The sequence below is a fragment of the Prionailurus bengalensis genome, chromosome F2 (assembly GCF_016509475.1).
Source record: "Prionailurus bengalensis isolate Pbe53 chromosome F2, Fcat_Pben_1.1_paternal_pri, whole genome shotgun sequence".
In the NCBI taxonomy this organism is placed as follows: Eukaryota; Metazoa; Chordata; class Mammalia; order Carnivora; family Felidae; genus Prionailurus; species Prionailurus bengalensis.
The window spans coordinates 68,115,736-68,136,691 of record NC_057353.1 but is presented as its reverse complement, the minus strand read 5'-3'; the positions used below and the strand labels follow the sequence as shown (position 1 = coordinate 68,136,691).

Here is a 20,956-nt window from a genome sequence, read left to right as displayed (position 1 = left end):
TGTTATAAAGTAATCAGGAGAAAAGCAGATCTAATGAAGCCTTGCTAAGTTGTTTATTTTCTATTTAGATCTTAGAGAACTTATTTAATTTCTCATACAGCAACTTAAAACACCTAGGATTCAGTAAAAGCAGTCCAAATATTTACTTACAAGTATGCATTTCTTTAAATTCAGCTTTATATTATGCCCTCCTTTGGAAAAAAAAGAACCCTGAATTTTAATATCTACTTACTCAAAATTAAAGAATTATATATTTGAAGTAAAAAAAAAATGGATCAGTATGACTGTGGTCCACACAGTCACAATTTAGTGCCATCCCTTACTCTGTGGGTAACTGCAAAACTATCAGGAGGAAAAAAATCAACTCTGAAAAGCAAGTCGTGCAAACCCACGCCTCTCATGTGACAGGTGACATCAAAGACGTTAATAGAGGCAGCATAAGCACATAAAGGAATTTCAAAGACTTGCTCTACTGATTAGTTTTGATTGTGCACTTTTAAAATATTAATTTAGATATGTACAGAGACCAACTATTTAATTCTCACATTTTAAGAGCAACTGCCTGTAACAGTATGAGTTTCTGACAAAACTCTTTTTTTCCTTCTTTTCAAACCCTTCCTTTCCTGGCAGAGAGGAGAGAGGACACAACCTGAGGTACATTAATGTTTTCGAAGGGCCATTCCTAGGGGCACCTGAGTGGCTCAGTCGGTTGAGTGTCTGACTCTTGATATCGGCTCAGGTCATGATCTCGTGGTTCCTAAGATCGAGCCCAGCGTGTGGCTCTGCACGGATAGCACGGAGCCTGCCTAGGGTCCTCTCTTCTCTCTGTCCCTCCCCACACTGGTCACAAGCTTGAGTGCACGTGCATGCACTCTCTCATTCTCTCTCAAAATAAATAAACTTTAAAAAAAAAAAAAAAAAGGGCCATTCCTCAATTTTATTTAACTAAACTTAAAGGGCTTATGAGAATTCAACTGCTCAAAGATGATATTAACAACAACACTTTTGATAAATTAAGTTAGTACTTCTGCCTAAGAAAGCAGAAGAGTACACAATAAATTTAAAAATCCGAAAAATAAGCCCCAGCTACCTGAAAAATCTCCTAATGTAAGAAATTTCATTTCACAACTAAGTAAGAAAGAAAGTATTCCCAGGGGCACCTGGGTGGCTCAGTCAGTTGAGCATCAACTGTTGGTTTCGGCTCAGCTCATGGTCTCACGATTTCAGGGGTTCAAGGCCCATGTCGGGCTCTGCGTCGACAGTGATGTCTGCTTGGGATTCTCTGTCTCCCTCTCTCTCTGTCCCTCTCAAAATAAATAAACTTAAAAAATTTTTTTAATTAAAAAAAAAAATAAAGTATTCCCAGAATAACCAACACACTTGGAGAAAAAAGGAGTAGACATGGCAACAGTAAAAGTCAATTGCCTAGATACACATCCTATAACATAGCACAGGGAAAGGTGATCATTTCAAATGAGCTAGAAGTTGAACAAGGACAACCACCTGGTATAGGAAAATGCAACCAACAGGAAACGAAACAATACACATCAGTTCCCTCCAAGTTCTTGGGAACAAGAATCCCCCTTACCAACAAGAGAATTGCAGTGCGGAGTGAGAAAATGGTACCTCAGTGATCACTAACATCTCTTTTAGCAAAGTTCATTCTAATTTGTGATGAAATTGGGCAACCCAGAAGGGAAACAGAAAGGTGCTAATCTTAGAGGCGAAGAAAGGGAGCATTTCTGTTACAAAGATAATTCATGGACTTTCCCACATGCTCTTCTGTACTTTAATTTGTTCCAATCCAGTCACTGCTCTCCAACATAGTCAACTGCTCTTCTCTCTTATGGCTGAAGATTTTATTATGACTTTTATCCAAGTTAGACTTCAAGTCAAGGTTAAGAACTTTAGAAGGCTACCCACTAAAAATTATGGGTGATTTCTGCTGCTGGCCATGAATGAACTGGTGTGGAGTTGGCCCCCCTGCAGTGAACGACTAGAGAGCTGGATGAAATAAAAACTGACAGCTGCTCTCAGACAGTGGGGCAACAGGCAGGGCAGAACTGAGTCCTGCAGAGAGCGAAAAACATGTTAGGTAAGTCACGCAATTGCCCTCCTCCCTACACAAGAGAGGAGGAATCCAAGCAGGGAATGCAAATCTTCAAGGACTAACGACAGACAGAGACTAGAGTTCAGGGAGGCTAAGACAACAGGGGTTTTCAAGACAGCACTGGGAGAGAGCTATGCACATAAAGCACTCAAGGAATCTGCAGAGATCCCCTCAATCTTAAACTACTAAGAAAAAAGTGCTGGGAGCTATACAGTGATCAATTCCCAGAATTCACACAGGATGGGAAGAGCTTCAAATTGCATCCAGTGGAGTGGAGTTATCTCACTGAACCCTCCGGGCAATCAACAGAGACTCAGGAAGGCCTTTGTAACAAGGCAAAATTGGCCCTAAGATAAATCTACACCAACTTGACCTGCACTGACAAAGTTTAGTTAACCTGGAAAGGATTAGCCTACTCCACAAATTACTTTGATGCCTGCCAAAACAAATGCCATAATTCTTTACTGGAAGACAACAAAATCCAAACACTTAGCAACACAGCGCACACAATGTCCACGTGAAGAAGCAGCAATAGACAAGAGAAGACAGAATTAGCAGATAAGGATATTAAATCAGGTATTATAAATATGTTCAGTATATTCAAGAATATAGAGAAAAACATGAACATAATGAAGAGCGATAGAAGACAGAAATAAGATTCCATTTAATTCTTTTTTATGTCCAGAGATGAAAAATCCGGTATCTGAAATTTAAAATTCACTGCGCAGAATTAACAAGAGTAGACGCTGCAGAAGACAAAACCAATGAACTTGAAGACACAGCAACAGGCACTTCGAGCTGAAGCCAGACAGAAAAAGACCTGAAAAGAATCAACTAGCCTCAGTGACTTACGGGACACTATCAAGCTGTCCGATACACGTGTAATTAGAGTTCCAGAAGGGGAAGGGAGGGGAGGGACACAAAAACTATTTGAAGAGATGGTGGCAAAATTTTTTCTTAATTTGATCAAAACTATAAGCCCACGAATCCATAAAGCTTCAAGAACACTAGACACAATAAACAAAGAAAATCATGCAAAGGCAATAAACAAAGAAAATCATGCAAAGGCACATCACAATCAAATCGCTAAAAACTAGCGATATTAAAAACAAACAAAAATCTGTTGCTCCCCTGCTCTGTATATAACATAAAATAAAAACAACCCTAATCCAAAGAAAGCAAATAACATCTTTCTAAATCTTCTGACTGAAAAATGTTCATCAAAGCTGAACTCTCCTATTTTGGTAGAGGCCTCCCTAGCTGGTACCCCTAGCATAACCTTAGTCTATCAAGCACGAAGACTTAAACTACTGCAAAATAACTTTATTATAATGCATTTGCATACCTTACAGTTCACAAATGTCACATACTTTAGATTGAATGATCTTTGAGGACAGGAACCTTCCTGTTTTAACCTGTAAATTTCTAGTGCAGTTTCTTCTAGCATAGAACTATTTGAAGAAACATGAATAAGTCAATCTCATTTAATTCTCAGTACATTGTTATGCGGTACTTAGAACACAATGAGAAAACAGATGCCCAAAGGGATTAAGTGATTGCCCCAAGAACACTCAAAAGGTGAGCAGTATCTCATATCCCTAGAATGCCTCCACACCAGGTTATCTCAAAGTAAACACAGAAGAAATAAGTTTTAATTGTTACTTACTCTGAGTTTCCACAAGATCCAAGGCAACACTAGAAGCTGTGTCCATTCCAGAGCTGATACAGGATTGGAAGTTTTTCAAAGTGGAGAGAGCAGATTCTATACCACTGAAGGATATAAAACCAGTTGAGCCTGAACTTGAACTCGAACGTCCGGGCATCTTGAAATTGTTACCTAAGTTTTCAAACACAATAAAATAAGATTTAGGGGTCAGAATAATAACTGCATAAGAAAATAAAACTGCTATAAACATCCATATGAATGTATCTAATATCCCACAAGTGCCACACTATTACGAACATTCTCCATCCCTGGAGGGGACACTAAAGCATTGTGCTGTCATCTGGGCCACCAAACACAGATGTGCTCAATACAAGGGGAAAGGGTCTTCGTTTTTCAAAGGAGGGAGAATACCCTCTTTTAAAACATTCCTTGGTTCTCGGAAGAATTCAACAACAGCATAGTTTTATGAAACCTAAAACATAAAGGGGTTAGACAAAGTAGACTATTCATCTGATGCATTTTTCTAAAAACTGGTAGTAGTAAAAGTAAAATAGTTTAATACAGAGAACTCCAAAATCTGTAGTTGTTAACTTATTTGACATACATGCATATTGAATTCTGAAAACCATACTATATTAAATATAAATTTAAAATGTATATATATAGGGGCGCCTGGGTGGCGCAGTCCGTTAAGCGTCCGACTTCAGCTCAGGTCACGATCTCGCGGTCCGTGAGTTCGAGCCCCGCGTCAGGCTCTGGGCTGATGGCTCAGAGCCTGGAGCCTGCTTCTGATTCTGTGTCTCCTTCTCTCTCTGCCCCTCCCCCCTTCATGCTCTGTCTCTCTCTGTCTCAAAAATAAATAAACGTTAAAAAAAATTAAAAAAATGTGTATATATAGATACTGTATAAATTCCTGACAGTCCTCTGGTTCTAACAGATTTATAGACTTGGTAAGATCCCAGACTCTGTCAGTAAAAGCAGAATTTTTCTACATTATAGAGCAAAATATGGAGGCCATATGGAGTAGTGGTCAAGCATGTAGCCTCTAGAACCAGACTATCTCAGTTAAGAGCCAGATTCTGCCATTTGAGTAACTGAATGACTTCAGGCGAATTACTTAACCTCTCAGTGTTTCATTTTTCCCCCTCCTAAAATAGGAATCATCCAGGGCCTAGCTCAAGGATTCCTGTGAGAACTGAATGAGTTAAGGTGTATAATAAAACACTGAAAATAATGCCCACCAGATAAATCTTTAAAAGTGGAAGCAGGGGCGCCTGGGTGGCGCAGTCGGTTAAGCGTCCGACTTCAGCCAGGTCACGATCTCGCGGTCCGGGAGTTCGAGCCCCGCGTCAGGCTCTGGGCTGATGGCTCAGAGCCTGGAGCCTGTTTCCGATTCTGTGTCTCCCTCTCTCTCTGCCCCTCCCCCGTTCATGCTCTGTCTCTCTCTGTCCCAAAAATAAAAATAAAACATTGAAAAAAAAATTTATAAAAAAAAAAAAAGTGGAAGCAAATAGTACCATCAACTTCATCATTATAACACTGTAAGCGACAGTACAGAGTAGTGCTTACAAGAATGGACAATGGGCAGAGATGCCTGAAAATTCTGTCCCATCCATGCTACTTAAAACTTCACAACCCCGGTTTAGTTGCTTACCTTCTCTATCTTCAGTCTGAAGGAAATTATCTATCTATCTCACAGCATTATTGAAATCAAATGTTGTGGTTTTCTAAAACTTGTCTGATCTTAAGAATCAGTTGACATGGTTCTCAAAAACATAGATTTGGGGCACCTGGGTGGTTCAGTCAGTTGAGCATCCGACTTCAGCTCAGGTCATGATCTCGTGGTTCATGAGTTCAAGCCCCATGGTCGGGCTCTGTGCTGACAGCTCAGAGCCTGGAGCCTGCTTTGGATTCTGTGTCTCCCTCGCTCTCTGCCCCTCCCCCACTCCCACTCTGTCTTTCTCTCTCTCTCAAAAATAAACATAAAAAAACTTAAAAAGAAATACAGATTTATATACAGGTACTCTCTCAGACCTACTAAATCAGAGTCCCTAGTGGATACTCTAGGAAACCAGTATTTTTATGAATAACCCCAGATAATTCTTTTTTTTTTAAATTTTTTTCAACGTTTATTTATTTTGGGGACAGAGAGAGACAGAGCATGAACGGGGGAGGGGCAGAGAGAGAGGGAGACACAGAATCGGAAACAGGCTCCAGGCTCCGAGCCATCAGCCCAGAGCCTGATGCGGGGCTCGAACTCCCGGACCGCGAGATCGTGACCTGGCTGAAGTCAGACGCTTAACCGACTGCGCCACCCAGGCGCCCCAACCCCAGATAATTCTTAAAAGCAAACAAGTACGGAGAACACTGAAATAACTGCATCTCCACCCCCGCCAAACTTGTATGTTGAGAGCCTAACCCCCATGGTGATGGTATTTTGAGATGAGGCCTTTGGGAGGTAATTAGGTTTAGACATCCTGAGGGTAGAGCCCTCAGGAAGGGATCAGTGTCCTTATTAGAAGAAGAGGAGACACCAGAGTTCTCTCTCTCTCTCTCTCTCTCTCTCTCTCTCCACCTTGTAAGGATATAACAAGAAGGTGGCCTACTGTGAACTAGGAGGGTCCTTACCAGTATCCAACCATGCCAGCGCCCCAATCTCCAGCTTCTAGTCTCCAAAACTGTGAGAAATGAATTTCTATTGTTTAAGCCACCAGTCTATGCTATTTTTCGATAGCAGCGGGAGCTGACAAAAACACACAGTGTATACAGGGAATAATATAATCCAGGATAAATGGGAAGTATCTAGCACATGGTAGCTATCCTTATGATGTGCGTGCAAAATTCACATTACGCGAATGGAACTTTACCCTTGCACAGAGCTGGGGAAAACTTCCTTCTGTAATGCTGGAGTATTTCCAGGGAAAAGATTCAGACTGAGAAGCAAAGAGAATGGATGGAGAGGACAGATGGCGTAGACGCACTTTTCCCTGTTTCTACCACTATGTACAGCTGAGCACATTAACTCACAGGACGGCAACCCGCCTCTACCTCCACCCCAAAGAATCATCAGGACCAAAATGTCAATCACGCAGTGGTTGAGAAACCCAGGTTTAAATCAACCTCCACTTGGGAGTCTTCCCCAGTAAGAATAATCTCTTTGTTCCCTGAACGTATGGTTACCAAGGAAGTTTAAAACGAGGTTTCTTGAGTTCTTCCCAAGCATGTTATTTTGCCTCCCCTAACAGACCTTGTCTTAGGCCATTCGGGCTGCTGTAATAAGACACCAGACTGGGTGGCTTATAAACCACAGAAATTTCTCTCTCAGTTCCGGAGGCTGGCAAGTCCAAGATCAAGGTGCCAGCTGGGTTGCATTCTGAAGGCCCTCTTCATGGTTCATAGCCCCCAGGCCTTCTCAGTCTTCCTCTTCACAGGTCGAAGGTGCAAGGGAGCTTGAAGAGCCTCTTTTAACCAAAGGCACTAATCCCATTCATGAGGGCTCTACCCTCAAGACCTAAGCACCTCTCAAAGGCCCCACTTCCTAATACCACCACACTGGCATCAGTATTTCAACATATGAATGGGGGAAGGAGAAAGACAAAAACATTCAGCAGGTCTAAGATTCGCTTCAGGCAGGACTAGTTATTAGCTAACTTAAAAATACTGTTTCCGGGGCACCTGGGTGGCTCAGGCCGTAGAGCGTTGGGACTCTGGCTCAGGTCAGGATCTCACAGTTGGGGAGTTCAAGCTCCACATCCGGCTCTGTGCTGTCGGCTTGTCAGTGCAGAGCCTGCTTCAGATCCTCTCTCCTCCTCTCTCTCTGCCCGTCCCCCACTTGTGTTCTCCCAAAATAAATAAATATTTGTTAAAAAATGCTGTTTCCCCAATCAACAAAACTAAAAGGCAACCAACGGAATGGGAAAAGATATTTGCAAATGACATATCGGATAAAGGGTTAGTATCCAAAATCTATAAAGAAGTCACCAAACTCCACACCCAGGAAACAAATAATACAGTGAAGAAATGGGCAGAAGACATGAATAGACGCTTTTCCAAAGATGACATCCAGATGGCCAACAGACACATGAAAAGATGCTCAACATCACTCATCATCAAGGAAATACAAATCAAAGCCACACTGAGACACCAGCTCATGCCGGTCAGAGTGGCTAAAATGAACACATCAGGAGACTATAGATACTGGAGACGATGTGGAGAAAAGGGAACCTTCTTGCACTATTGGTGGGAATGCAAACTGGTGCAGCCACTCTGGAAAACAGTGTGGAGGTTCCTCAAAAAATTAAAAATAGAACTACCCTATGACCCAGCAATAGCACTGCTGGGAATTTACCCAAGGGATACAGGAGTGCTGATGCATAGGAGCACATGTACTCCAATGTTTATAGGAGCACTTTCAACAATAGCCAAATTATGGAAGGAGCCTAAATGTCCACCAGCTGAGGAATGGATAAAGAAGATGTGGTTTATATAAACCATGGAATACTACTTGGCAATGAGAAAGAATGAAATCATGCCATTTGCAGCAACATGGATGGAACTGGAAGGTATTACGCTAAGCGAAATGTCAATCAGAGAAAGACAAGTATTATATGTTTTCACTCATATGTGGATCTTGAGAAACTTAACAGAAGACCATGGGGGAGGGAAGGGGGAAAAATAGTTACAAACAGAGAGGGAGGGAGACAAACCATAAGAGACTCTTAAATACAGAGAACAAACTGAGGGTTGATGGGGGGGGGTGGGGAGAGGAGAAAGTGGTTGGGGGGCATTGAGGAGGGCACTTGTTGGGATGAGCACTGGCTGTTGTATGGAAACCAATTTGACAATAAATTATATTAAAAAAAAAAAAGTTTCCCCGGAGGGCCCCTGTGTGTTTCAGTCAATTAAGTGTTGGACTTCAACTCAGGTCATGATCGCTCAGCTTGTGGGTTTGGGCCCATCCGCCTCTGTGCCAACAGCTTGGAGCCTAGCCTGCTTGGGATTCTGTGTCTGCCTCTTTCTCTGCCCCTCCCCCCCCCCGGGGGCTCTCTGTGTCTCTCAAAAATTAAAAAAAATTTAAAAAAATTTAAATACTGTTTCCCTCTCTCATCTTTCTGTACAGCACAGTGGTAAGCACAAAGCAAACAATTTACAGACACTATATTGACCTTTAAGCCCATGGGGACCTGTAGGAGTCCAGCCAGAGCTGTATCTCCCTTTACAAGATGCAAGGATACTTCTTTCTTCATGAAGCCTTCTCCTAGCCATACAAGCAATTGCCTGCCCCACCCCCGCCATGCTACCACTATCCCTCCCTCTCTCTCTCCATCACACACACACACACACACACACACACACACACACACACACACACACAATTATAAAACTCATCACAACTATTCGTTCACGTGGCTACCACTCCCTCACTCTGGGAGCAGCTTAAACTAGAACTCTGACACGTTCTACAGCATGTAAAACAGCTCCTCTCACAAAACCGGCGATCAATAAAGAACTGAGATTGACAACAATAACAGCAACCACCATTTCCCCATAAACGGGTGCTCCGGCGCTTCACTCTCATTATCCTAATCCTCACAACCATTTATAGGAGAGAAAAGGAAACTGACACAAGAGCTTATTTAAACGACCTGCCCGAGGCCCTGCTTCTAAAGACAGCTCCAACTGGATTAATCTGCACCAAGAATTCGTGATCAGTTCCCTACCAGGGCAGAAGGACTGAGAGATGGCGTCTCGGGAAGGGGGGCAGCCTGCCCAAGCCTCACTGCTTAACGTGCAGAGCCAGGACCGTATCCCAGGTGGACGGACCCCAGCTCAGGGCACCCGCGGAGGGCCCGAGAGGGAGGCGACACCTCCCGCCACCCTCGCCATCGCCACCCCTCGCTTCTGCCTTACCTGGATGTCCGACCCAGCTCTCTCTGGCTGCACCCGGACTGCCCCCACCCGGACCCCAACTCCTTCCTCAACTCCCTTCTCTAGTCGCTGAAACCGCGAGCGCGGGCTCTCGCGTCATCAGCCGGCGCCGGCGAACGGTCACATGACGCCCCGCCCTGCTCTCCGCCCCTCTGATCATGTGACCGCCAGGGGAGCCAGAGGCGGAAGCGGGGGTCCCGCAGGCTGGCGATCGAGGGCTGCGTCTAGAAGGGGACGAGTGCGGAGAGGGCGGCGTGGGGACCCAGGTGCCAACCCAGTCCGCGATCGCCGGCTCTGCACGTGCGCCCTGGCGTGGCCCGGGTGACAGGTGAGTTGGGGCGGGACGCGCCCTCGATTCGGTCCCCCGGCCCCTCCCCAGCCCCTGGCCGGGCCGCGCTGGCCGAAGGGGCGTCTGCGGCGTGCGGTGCGGTCTCGATGCGGAGCCCGGCTTGGAGGACTGAGGGGCCTCCTGGGGCGGGGCCGCAGTCCAGGCTCCTCATCTCCACTTAGGTGGACAGAATTTTCCACGCCGCCTGGGCGCTTTGGGAAGTGATGTTCAACTGCTTGGCCCGCATCTGTACCTTCCAAGTTTCCAGGAGCCGTGCTGGGTAGATAGTGTTATCCCTCCGTTTGCCCTCGAGAAAATTGAGTGGTTCGCGAAGTCTCGTAGAGTCTGATGGACCCGGGTTTGAATTCTGGTAATGCCGTGGGCTGCGAGTTGGAGCAAGTCATTGTTGCTTTCTGCACCTTAATTCCCTCACCTGTGTCATGCTGGTGCCAAAGTTCTTTGCATTTCTCAAAACAGTTCCAAGGGTCCTGACTGGTTTATGGTCGCACGGTCGAAAACATAAGTCACAGAGCCGGTAATGGAGCCGGGTGTCCCGATTCCAAATGCACGGAGCTTATTCCAACATAGGTGATGGAGTCAGGGGAAGGAACGGAGAGGTCTTACTGGCCCACGACCAGGAGCACCTCCCGTTTCTCTTTCTTCTGTCCCTTCCAGGATTTATGAATGGGACTAGAGTGATCAGACTCATTTTAGAACTTTTCTGGAAGAGATTTGTCGGTCACTTTTATCTTGGTCAACAACCATTATATTTTGTTTCTGATAATGGATAGGTGGAGACCAGTGCTTCCTTTTTTATGGAACTGAGATCTTATGAAAGGATAAAAATAGACCTGTGTTCTTTTGTCCTCTGAGTAGGGCAAACAGCGGTTTGTCCCCGGACAATTTTATTTCCTTCAGAATTCAGTTCTGTACTTACTCGGTAATTGGTATAATGATGCCATGCTGCATTCTTGAAACATGTTGTCTATTGTCTAGGATTACTTTCCGAACTGTAAACCACAGTTCCATACTAAATTCTTTTTTTTTTTAACATTTAAAAAGTCATTTATGAGTATATCTAGTACATATTATTCATTCTAATCTAAACACTCACTTTCAATCCTTCATGTGTTTATACACACAAATTTACCAAATATACACACATATTTACCATTACTAATAGTTTCAGGATGGTTACTTTTGCATAAAGCTAAACATGATGTAAATTTCAAATAATTTTTTAATTTTATTTTTTAATATATTGTCAAATTGACTTACATATAACACCCTGCACTCATCCCAACAAGTGCCCTCCTCCATGCCCATCACCTATTTTCCCCTCTCCCCCCAACCTCCCCCCCCCACACTAAATTCTTAAAAAAAAAGTTACAGCGACTTTTTGGGTGCTTTATAAAATAAAATTAGGAAATTGAGTGGGATCTCTGGTTTCATTTCATGCCAAATAGTAATGCAGTATATATTGAGAAAAACTGGTCTTTACGAATTTTCTTCATCTCTAGCAGCAAAAGAACCACTGAATAGAAGATTCAATATGGGTTTTTCTGCAGTGTTTATTTGCACCTCACTCTAGAGTGATTTTTTAAAACTCTCAACCAAGTCTTAGCACCTTCTATAAAGCCACATAATTCTGAAATCACTGCAACATGATTAGGCATCTTTAATGTTGGTTCTTAGATTCTGTTCTTTAGGGCAAGTGTTTCAGCCAACCTTGGGGTATTTACCAAATAATGTAACCAAATAATATCTTGAATGTTGCCAGCAGTGGAAGGATTTAAGGATTACAATAAGCAGCAGATACACAAAAGTCTTGCCATGTCATTATCCCAGGCCTAAGCTAACCTGACCATGTGCATGCAGGTGCTGAGTGTATCTGTTCATCTTTTTTTTTTTTTTTTTTTTGCTTGGGCAGGGAAGGGAAGAAGGCAGGTAATCGTGTTTTGCTTTAAAGATGCTTTCTCAGGGCGCCTGGGTGGCGCAGTCGGTTAAGCGTCCGACTTCAGCCAGGTCACGATCTCGCGGTCCGGGAGTTCGAGCCCCGCGTCGGGCTCTGGGCTGATGGCTCGGAGCCTGGAGCCTGTTTCCGATTGTGTGTCTCCCTCTCTCTCTGCCCCTCCCCCGTTCATGCTCTGTCTCTCTCTGTCCCAAAAATAAATAAACGTTGAAAAAAAAAATTAAAAAAAAAAAAAAAGATGCTTTCTCCATGGTCCCATTGTCTGGCCTGTGTTGGTATCCAGAATCTGGTTGCAGTTACAGCAGTGAAACATAGCTTGTCCACTTTGCAGTTGTGTCTGGAGTTTCTTCCTGCTTAGACCTGGTATCCCCAGACCTTAGATCCTTCTGGGTTAGTTTGGTGGTCTTCAGAGGACTTCAGTGACTTTTTCTTTCTCCCCCCCCCCCCATTTGCCATTATTTCCTCCTTTTTCTTGTCTCATTTTCCCAGCCACACCCATTCAGTGCAAAAAAAATGGAGTGAAATTGGGCCGCCTGGCTGGCTCAGTCAGTAGAGCATGTGACTGTTGATCTTGGGGTGAGTTGGAGCCCCACGCTAAGGGTAGAGTTTACTTTAAAAGAGGTAGAATGTGGGGCGCCTGGGTGGCTCAGTCGGTTGAGCGGCCGACTTCGGCTCAGGTCACGATCTCGCGGTCCGTGAGTTCGAGCCCCGCGTCGGGCTCTGTGCTGACAGCTCAGAGCCTGGAGCCTGTTTCGGATTCTGTGTCTCCCTCTCTCTGACCCTCCCCCATTCATGCTCTGTCTCTCTCTGTCTCAAAAATAAATAAACGTTAAAAAAAATTTTTAAAAAAAGAGGTGGAATGCAATTATCTGAAATTCAGCCTATCAGAGATCAACGTGCCTTCACAAGTAAACATCATGAGAAAATGAAAGGCCTTGTTAATAATTTATGCCTTAATGTATATTAAAGGATACCCTCATTGGAGAGAGTTCTAGACAACTGTAATGGCTTCTTAGCAGTCCCTGCTCTTGGAGCAACCCCATCCACTTCCTCTGATCTGTGCTTCTATCCTTTGCTCACTCTGCACCAGCCACATCAGCCACTCTGCTGTTCCTGGAACACATCTAGTGCATTGCTGACCTGGGGCCTCTGCATTTACTTGTAAATCCTGCCTGGAATGCCCTTCTCCCAGATCATCGCTTATTGTAAAATAACAAACTACCCCAACACCTAGTGGCTAAGACAAAAGACATTTATTGTCTTACAGTTTCTGTGGTCAGGAATCAGTTGGTGTGGCTTAGCTGGGTGCGTTCGGCTGAGGGGCTCTTGGGAGGTTGCAGCCTAGCTGTGAATAGATGCTGTCATCTGAAGGCTCAGCTCGGTTTGTGGGGGGGAGTCCCTTTTCAAGCTCATTCAGGTGGTTGTTGGGAGGCCTCTCACTCCCTCATCACAGGGCTCTCTTACAACATGACAGTTTGCTTTCTCCCAGAGCAAACAAGCTAGGGAACGCGCCCCAGCCAGAAGTCACAGGTTTTTTGCAATCTAATCTCAGAAGTGATGTCTTTTACATCTCCCATATTCCGTTCTTTAAGAGATAGGAAGCCACACTCAAGGAGAGGGGCCTCCACAGGGCATGAATAAGGGGAAGGAGGGCCTCAGGGACTGTCTTAGGGGCTTCTGACAACACCCAGATACCCTTACTGCTTGCTGCCTCACTTCCTTCTGGTCCCTGCTCAAATATCTTATCAGAGAGGCTTTCACAAACTAAAACAGCACATACTCCGTCTCTTTATCATGCTTTTTCCTCCCCAGCAATGATCACAGGCTGATACCTAATGTATTTATTTGTTTATTGTCTCTTCCCCACTCCCAATAGTATGCAGGCTTTATGAGAGAGAGCAGGAACTCAGTTTTGTTCACTGAAGTAGCCTCAGGTCCTAGAACAGTGCTTGGCACATAGTAGGCACTAGATGCCTATTTACTGAATGAATGAATCTGTAGCATTAGGAATGCTTCCACCTACAAACAATCCCAAAGCCAACTAGCAGTAAATAAAGCATAAAAACAGTTCATTTTACAAGGATTACAGAGATAGGTGGCGCAACAGTTGAATCAAGGAGCCAGTCACCTCAACAAGAATTTAGAGTCTTTCTTTCCTTCCAAAGCACAATCTGCAGGTTTGGGGCCTTTTTTCTCTTAGGCTCATCACCTCATGGTCTCAAGGTGGCTATTGAAACTTCAGACAAGACATGTTCATTGGGCCACATTCAAAGACAAGAAGAAGAGGGATAGAGGAAAGAGAGAAATTTCATGTGCTTCTCTCCTTATCGCAGGAGGGGAAAAAAAATTTCCTATCGGGTCTGCCGTAGACTACCTCTTACGTCTGTTTGGTCGAAACTGAGTCACATGTGTGGCCTAGATTCGGGGGCAATGAGAAAATAAGGATCCACCTGTTCTGTCCTCTATAGGAAAAAAGGGAAAGGAGGGAGGGAATTATTGTTGGAGAGTCAACAGCATCCTAGGAAATGAAGACATTTCTAAATACTGAATCAGTAAGAAGAGCCTTATAAGAGGAAAAAAGAAAACCTTTAAGGGTTACACAAAAGATAACTACACGAGGTAGCTCAGCGCGAGTGAGCTTTGAAAATATGTGACAAGGGTTGGGGAATGTTTTGCTGGGGCTGCAGAGGAAGCCCTCTCCTGTCCAAAGTCTTTCCCACATTCTGGTTTTGCGTACAGTGAAGTCCTCACTATTTTACTGTTTACTTTTTGAGTCCCTGCAGCCAGAAGATTACATATGAACGTAAACATTGGCATGGATATAAAAATGGTAATGATCACTTGTAAGATGAGTTCCCTTGCAGATATTCATGTACTAAAGAGTCTCTTGGGCTGAATTCTTATTTTTGGTGGTCACTCTTCTTTAAAAAAATTTTTTTTTCAACGTTTATTTATTTTTGGGACAGAGAGAGACAGAGCATGAACGGGGGAGGGGCAGAGAGAGAGGAGACACAGAATTGGAAACAGGCTCCAGGCTCCGAGCCATCAGCCCAGAGCCCGACGCGGGGCTCGAACTCAACGGACCGCGAGATCGTGACCTGAGCTGAAGTCGGACGCTTAACCGACTGCGCCACCCAGGCGCCCCAATGTGGTCACTCTTCTTAATGCTAATGTCGTGTCGATAGGACACAGTGCCAGTGCAAATGTTAGGAAGTACACAAGCCTTCACGAAGTTGAAAAATAATTCAGGCCTGCATGAAGCTGACCCAATGATGACTTAGCTAAATTAACAAGTAGAGGAGAGCAATACAGCGAAGATGATGACAAAATTAACACTTTCAAAGATAATGATTTGAAAAAAGAGTTGGAAGAGGCCTTTGGGAAAATGAATGCTGCCTCGAAACATTTTTTTTGTTGTTGCAAAAATTACCTTTTTCTAAGATCATGCTATGAAAGTCAGCTCTGAAGTACAAAATATGTATTATCAAAATTACAATTTGGTGAGATCAACTTTCAGCGCATTCTTGGTATGTCCCTTGAGTTAGTACGCCCTTGTTGCAACTTTACTCTAAATTGTGGGTAAGTACGGAACTTACTTTCATACGATTTAATTACATCATTCCGAGATACCTTTCTAATCAAAACTTTCCCACCGCTCAGTATGAAACATTTGTCTCTACTTTAGCGTCACTCAGGAGTATTTCTCAAGTATGTCTTACCCTTGATAACAAGGGCCTCCTATGTTGTTTTCCGTATGAGAAACACTTTTTTCAAGGTGGCTCCCTCACCTAATTCGAGTGGATTTGAGGCACAGTTATCTTTTCCAGAGGTAAGACGACTCCCGTAAGGACAATTTAATAATCAGTGCCCAACATAGGGCACATTGGAACCACGATGCTCACTGGCTCCTGCCAGCTGCATCAGGTCCTTTCTCACAGAGAGAAGTGAATAAAGGATTGAAAACAGGCCAAGACAATGAGAAAGAACGAAATCTGGCCCTTTGTAGCAACGTGGATGGAACTGGAGAGTGTGATGCTAAGTGAACTAAGCCATACAGAGAAAGACAGATACCGTGTGTTTTCACTCCTATGTGGATCCTGAGAAACTTAACAGAAACCCATGGGGGAGGGGAAGGAAAAAAAAAAAAAGAGGTGAGAGTGGGAGAGAGCCAAAGCATAAGAGACTCTTAAAAACTGAGAACAAACTGAGGGTTGATGGGGGATGGGAGGGAGGGGAGGGGGGGTGATGGGTATTGAGGAGGGCACCTTTTGGGATGAGCACTGGGTGTTGTATGGAAACCAATTTGACAATAAATTTCATATATTGAAAAAAAAATTTAAAAATTAAAAAAAAAAAAGAAAACAGGCCAAGAGTGTTCACTTAGCAAAGTCCATCCACATGGAACACCGGGAGGAGTGGACAATAAAGGCCCTTCCCTCATGTTGGAACTCATGCATGTGTTACATATGCTCCCTTTAAAAATGGAGATTTTTTTTTTTTTTTATATTTTCCTTTTGGGATACAGGTCCTTTAATGGAGCAGCCAATCTGTCAGCAGACCTGGTTTCATCTAATGATTTACAGACCTCAGCTCTGAAGCCAGTGAAACATTTCCTCCCGGCCAGGCACTCATCCGCACGATGTTGGACTTCCTAGCTGAGAACAACCTGTGTGGCCAGGCAATCCTAAGGATTGTTTCCTGTGGTAATGCCATCATTGCTGAACTCCTGAGGCTCTCGGAGTTTATCCCTGCTGTGTTCAGGTTTAAAGACCGAGCCGATCTACAGAAATATGGAGATATCATCTTTGATTTCAGCTATTTTAAGGTAACCTTCCTCCATAGCATTTTGAACACTATCTTTCCTACAAAAGCATGCTTTCTCTGGGAAGCATGGGACCCTGAGAGGCTAAGTAATTATGAAGAAAGAGTTAAAGAGGAAAGCTTTTATACCACATTTAGCGTCAGCTAACTAATTTGAAAATAATATAAAGGTGTTGTGTGGAAGCCCTAACATAACATAATCACACTTTTAAAAAGATAACTTTGGTGAAACGTATTTTACAGTGAAGGACCCCACATTTAAAAGCTTGCCGATCATGGTTACAATCCAACTTTGTTTCTTTCAAGGGGATTCCGTATCTAGGCGTCTGTTATCTCTGTTCCTTTCTGTTGCTCCTCTTTCAATTTCTCATCCCCTTTTTCAAGCATAGGAACAGATTTTTAAAAGACTGTTTAGAAAACGTTACCAACATGGGGCGCCTGGGTGACTCAGTCGGTTAAGCCGCCGACTTCGGCTCAGGTCACGATCTCGCGGTCCGTGAGTTCGGGCCCCGCGTCGGGCTCTGGGCTGATGGCTCAGAGCCTGGAGCCCGTTTCAGATTCTGTGTCTCCCTCTCTCTCTGCCCCTCCCCCGTTCATGCTCTGTCTCTCTCTGTCTCAAAAATAAATAAACGTTAAAAAAAAAAAAAAAAAAAGAAAATGTTACCAACAAGTATGCTTTTATTGACGTTTCACATGAATGTGTTTTTCTTCTTAGGGTCCAGAGTTATGGGAAAGCAAGCTGGAAGCTAAGCCAGAGCTACAGGATTTAGATGAAGAGTTTCGTGAAAACCACATAGAAATTGTGACCAGATTTTATTTAGCCTTTCAAAGTGTGCATAAATATATTGTAGACCTAAACAGGTATTAATTCAGTAATAGCTTATTCTGGGGGTAAATGGTGGAGAAGGAACGTGCCAGAGCGTGCACGCCTTCCTGAGTTCCTCTCCTACTGTGCGTAATTGTCTTTTGCTTCCAGTGGCACTTGTCACCTTTAGTATGTTAGAGTGTTGTTATGCTTTCCTGCTCTTGTGAAGCGGTACGATAACCTCGGCTTGTACTGAGTCATGGCTTTCTTTCTTTTCTTTTTTTTTCTCATTGAGGCGTAGTCCACGCATAATGTTTACATTCATTTCAGGTGTGCAGCATAGTGATCCGGTAGCTCTGTAAGTTCTGCGGTGCCCACAAGTAGCTACCGTCTGTCGCCGTGCAGCACCCCCTTCACCCCTGGGACTCCATAACTGGAAGCCTGTACCTCCCTCGCCCCTTCCCCCATTTTGCCCACCCAGCCCCCACCCCATCCCACTCCCTGTGGCAGCCGTCAGTTTGTTCTCTGTATTAAGCCATCTGGCTTTCCATCCTGTAGCTTATGATCATATTTTAGCATCTTCTTTAGGAGAAGTGGAGAAAAAGCTTATTTTTATAGCATTAGTAACCGTAGCCTGCCTTCTCATCCCTAACTACACAGTATTTTCTTCCTTTCAGCCCTTAAGAATTCATTACTCAGCAGTTTTTAAACTATTCCACGTCTTTATAACATTACTTCTAAGATACTTATGATTCATAAATCGGGACTAGAGACGGTTCTTTCTGCTTAGAGTAGCCAGTGTTAGCAACCTGTGGCCCTAACCACTGGGAGTTCCATTTCACGAGTCCATTCTTAAAGAGCATGAAGGGCCACAAACGTTTGAAGGCCAGAATGTCTGGTGTCTTGTCTTTATCTTTTAAAAATCTTTATATTCCTTCTTCAAAAGTGGTCATGTTTTCATTAGAATGAATAACTTGCCCTGGGGTTTCATTTCTAGATATCTAGATGATCTCAATGAAGGTGTGTATATTCAGCAAACCTTAGAAACTGTGCTCCTCAATGAAGATGGAAAACAGCTTCTAGTAAGTAATAGTAGCCACTTAAAATAGAAAGTCAAGAATGTCAACTTTTTTCCCATACGTCCCAAAGACATACAAAGTACCCTTCTTTAAAGGGAAGCAAATAAACTGACAGTTCTCTTCTAATCAACAATATCTGAATTTAGGACATAGTAGACTGAGCAGAATTACAAGTGAGTGGAAGTCATGGGGTGGTTGTGAAAACTTCCTCGGTGTAGTCCTATCTTCTTTATCTTCTGCATCCCAGACCTGTAGCCTTGGAAACTAGTACGTGATAGTCACTTAAGAAAAGTTCATTAAACAGGTAAAGGGTTTAGAGGTATTCATAATGTTGGGACTCCATTTGGGGCCCCAAGCGAAATACCAAAAATAGGCCAATTGAAAGGTAATCACTGCAAATTAAAATTTATTTCCCATAAATTTTTCAAAGCCCATTCTGTACAGAAGGTGAGAGCCTTTGGGAAAATCTGCATTCTCCTTGTAATATGAAGCCTTTAGGAGGAATAGGAACAAAGTGATTCTTTTTAACCCTCATCAACTTCATTCCATAAGAACGTAGACTCCTGTGAGTTGGGCCATTGTCTTTCTCTCTTCATAGTGTGAAGCACTGTACTTGTACGGAGTCATGCTGCTGGTTATCGACCAAAAGATCGAAGGAGAGGTCCGAGAGAGAATGCTGGTTTCCTACTATCGATACAGGTATCCCAGGGCTGGGACCGCACCCCCCAAAAGCACTGCTATTGGTAAAATGAAGTAGTTTCTGTACTACTTTCGTCGTAAATGGCAGCAGTACGATCTAGAATGAAAGGCGTGAGATTCTTATTTCTTCTGAACGTAATGGAGAAATGTAACAATTACTCTATATTTGTATCATTACCATAATAATAGATTATATATCATGTAATCTATATATTACACTTAAAGGAGCCTGTGTGTTTTAGATTATTAGAGATACATAGATCATCATGTCCACAATACCTCAGTTGTTTTTGTTTTTTTTTAAAAAGGAATCTGAATTTTCTTTATCTTAAAGGTAAATTTGGGAATGTTGGAAGTCTAATGAATGTTCTTTTTTTTTTTTTTTAAAGTTTTTAAATATTACACCTTGGCAGATGTAGGGACATGAATAAATTTTCTGGTGTCATTTTTGGTTTGATGACTTTGGAAAGCTATTTCTCAGAGTTAGGTGGGAAGTGAATTCTCACCTGAATATATGTGGAAACAAAACAACAGCACATATCACAATCACGTGTTTCGTATGTCTGTCCGGAACTATGACTTTAAGGGGTAGGGTCTTTAAATCAGAAGCCACCTTAAAGTTCTATAATTCCAGTATCTACCACACAGATTTCAACGTGCTGAGTTAATGAGTCAAAATCTGGATGTAAGGTCAATATTAGAAAAAGTCAAGGGGTGCCTGGGTGGCTTAGTTAAGCGACTAACTCTTAGAGATTTCAGCTCAGGTCATGATCTCATGGTCTGTGAGTTCGAGCCCAACATCAGGCAGAGCCTGCTTCAGATTCTCTCTCTCTCTTTCTCTCTCTCTCTCTCTCTCTCTCTCTCTCTCTCTCTCTCTGCCTCTTCAACACATGCATGTTCTCTCTGTCTCTCAAAATAAATATATGAACTTTAAAAAAAATAAGAGAAAAAGTCAAGATTTGGGAAGAAACAAATGATAGGCAGGAATCAGCAATGTGAGCTGAAGATGTGCAGACTGGAATTAACATTCTTTTTTTTAAACATTTATTTATTTATTTTGGAAAGAGAGCATGCTCAGGGGAGGGGCAGAGAGAGAATCTCAGGCAGGCTCCACAGTGTCAATGCAGAGCTTGATATGGGTCTCAAACTCATGAACCATGAGCATGTCCTGAGCCAAAACCAAAAGTTGGACACTTAACTGACTGAGCCACCCAGGCGCCCCTAGAATTCACATTCTTAAACTTACAAATTGGGACAAAATAAATAGGACAAAGGGGCAGATCCTCAGCAGAAAGGGATTGTTGGGGACATCATCTTTTCAGCGACATCTGCTACTGCTGCCCCTTCATCGCAGGCTGCTCAACTAGCCCATGTACTTAGGTTCATCAGTATGTGAGGAGAGTGTCTGCAGCAGACATAATTCATTCACATCAGTTTGACCATGAGGTGTTTTATCATCCATGTTTTTAAAAATGGACTTGAATTTTTTTTTAATGTTTACTATTTTTGAGAGAGAGACAGCATGAGCAGGGGAGGGGCAGAGAGAGA

The 20,956-nt window shown here is 43.3% G+C and overlaps 2 protein-coding genes across 4 annotated transcripts in view; one reads left to right on the top strand and one right to left on the bottom strand.

Moving 5' to 3' along the window:
* The window catches only part of NSMCE2 (NSE2 (MMS21) homolog, SMC5-SMC6 complex SUMO ligase), a 217,346-nt gene extending 207,509 nt beyond the window's left edge, over nucleotides 1–9,837 (bottom strand). The window contains exons 1-2 of one of the 2 annotated variants that reach the window (XM_043601746.1): nucleotides 9,687–9,837; nucleotides 3,777–3,947 (exon numbers count right to left, since the gene is read on the bottom strand). In XM_043601746.1, the coding sequence (XP_043457681.1) occupies nucleotides 3,777–3,933 (157 nt within the window). In that variant the 5' untranslated portion in view covers nucleotides 3,934–3,947; nucleotides 9,687–9,837. The remainder of the gene's footprint in view (nucleotides 1–3,776; nucleotides 3,948–9,686) is intronic. The other variant, XM_043601745.1, reaches the window with a different exon arrangement.
* An 11-nt stretch (nucleotides 9,838–9,848) lies between these two features.
* Nucleotides 9,849–20,956, top strand: part of WASHC5 (WASH complex subunit 5) — a 64,863-nt gene continuing 53,755 nt past the window's right edge. Inside the window, exons 1-5 of one of the 2 annotated variants that reach the window (XM_043601742.1) lie at nucleotides 9,849–10,032; nucleotides 16,530–16,829; nucleotides 17,541–17,686; nucleotides 18,628–18,712; nucleotides 19,308–19,408. In XM_043601742.1, coding sequence (XP_043457677.1) covers nucleotides 16,644–16,829; nucleotides 17,541–17,686; nucleotides 18,628–18,712; nucleotides 19,308–19,408 — 518 coding nt within the window. In that variant the 5' untranslated portion in view covers nucleotides 9,849–10,032; nucleotides 16,530–16,643. The remainder of the gene's footprint in view (nucleotides 10,033–16,529; nucleotides 16,830–17,540; nucleotides 17,687–18,627; nucleotides 18,713–19,307; nucleotides 19,409–20,956) is intronic. The other variant, XM_043601743.1, reaches the window with a different exon arrangement.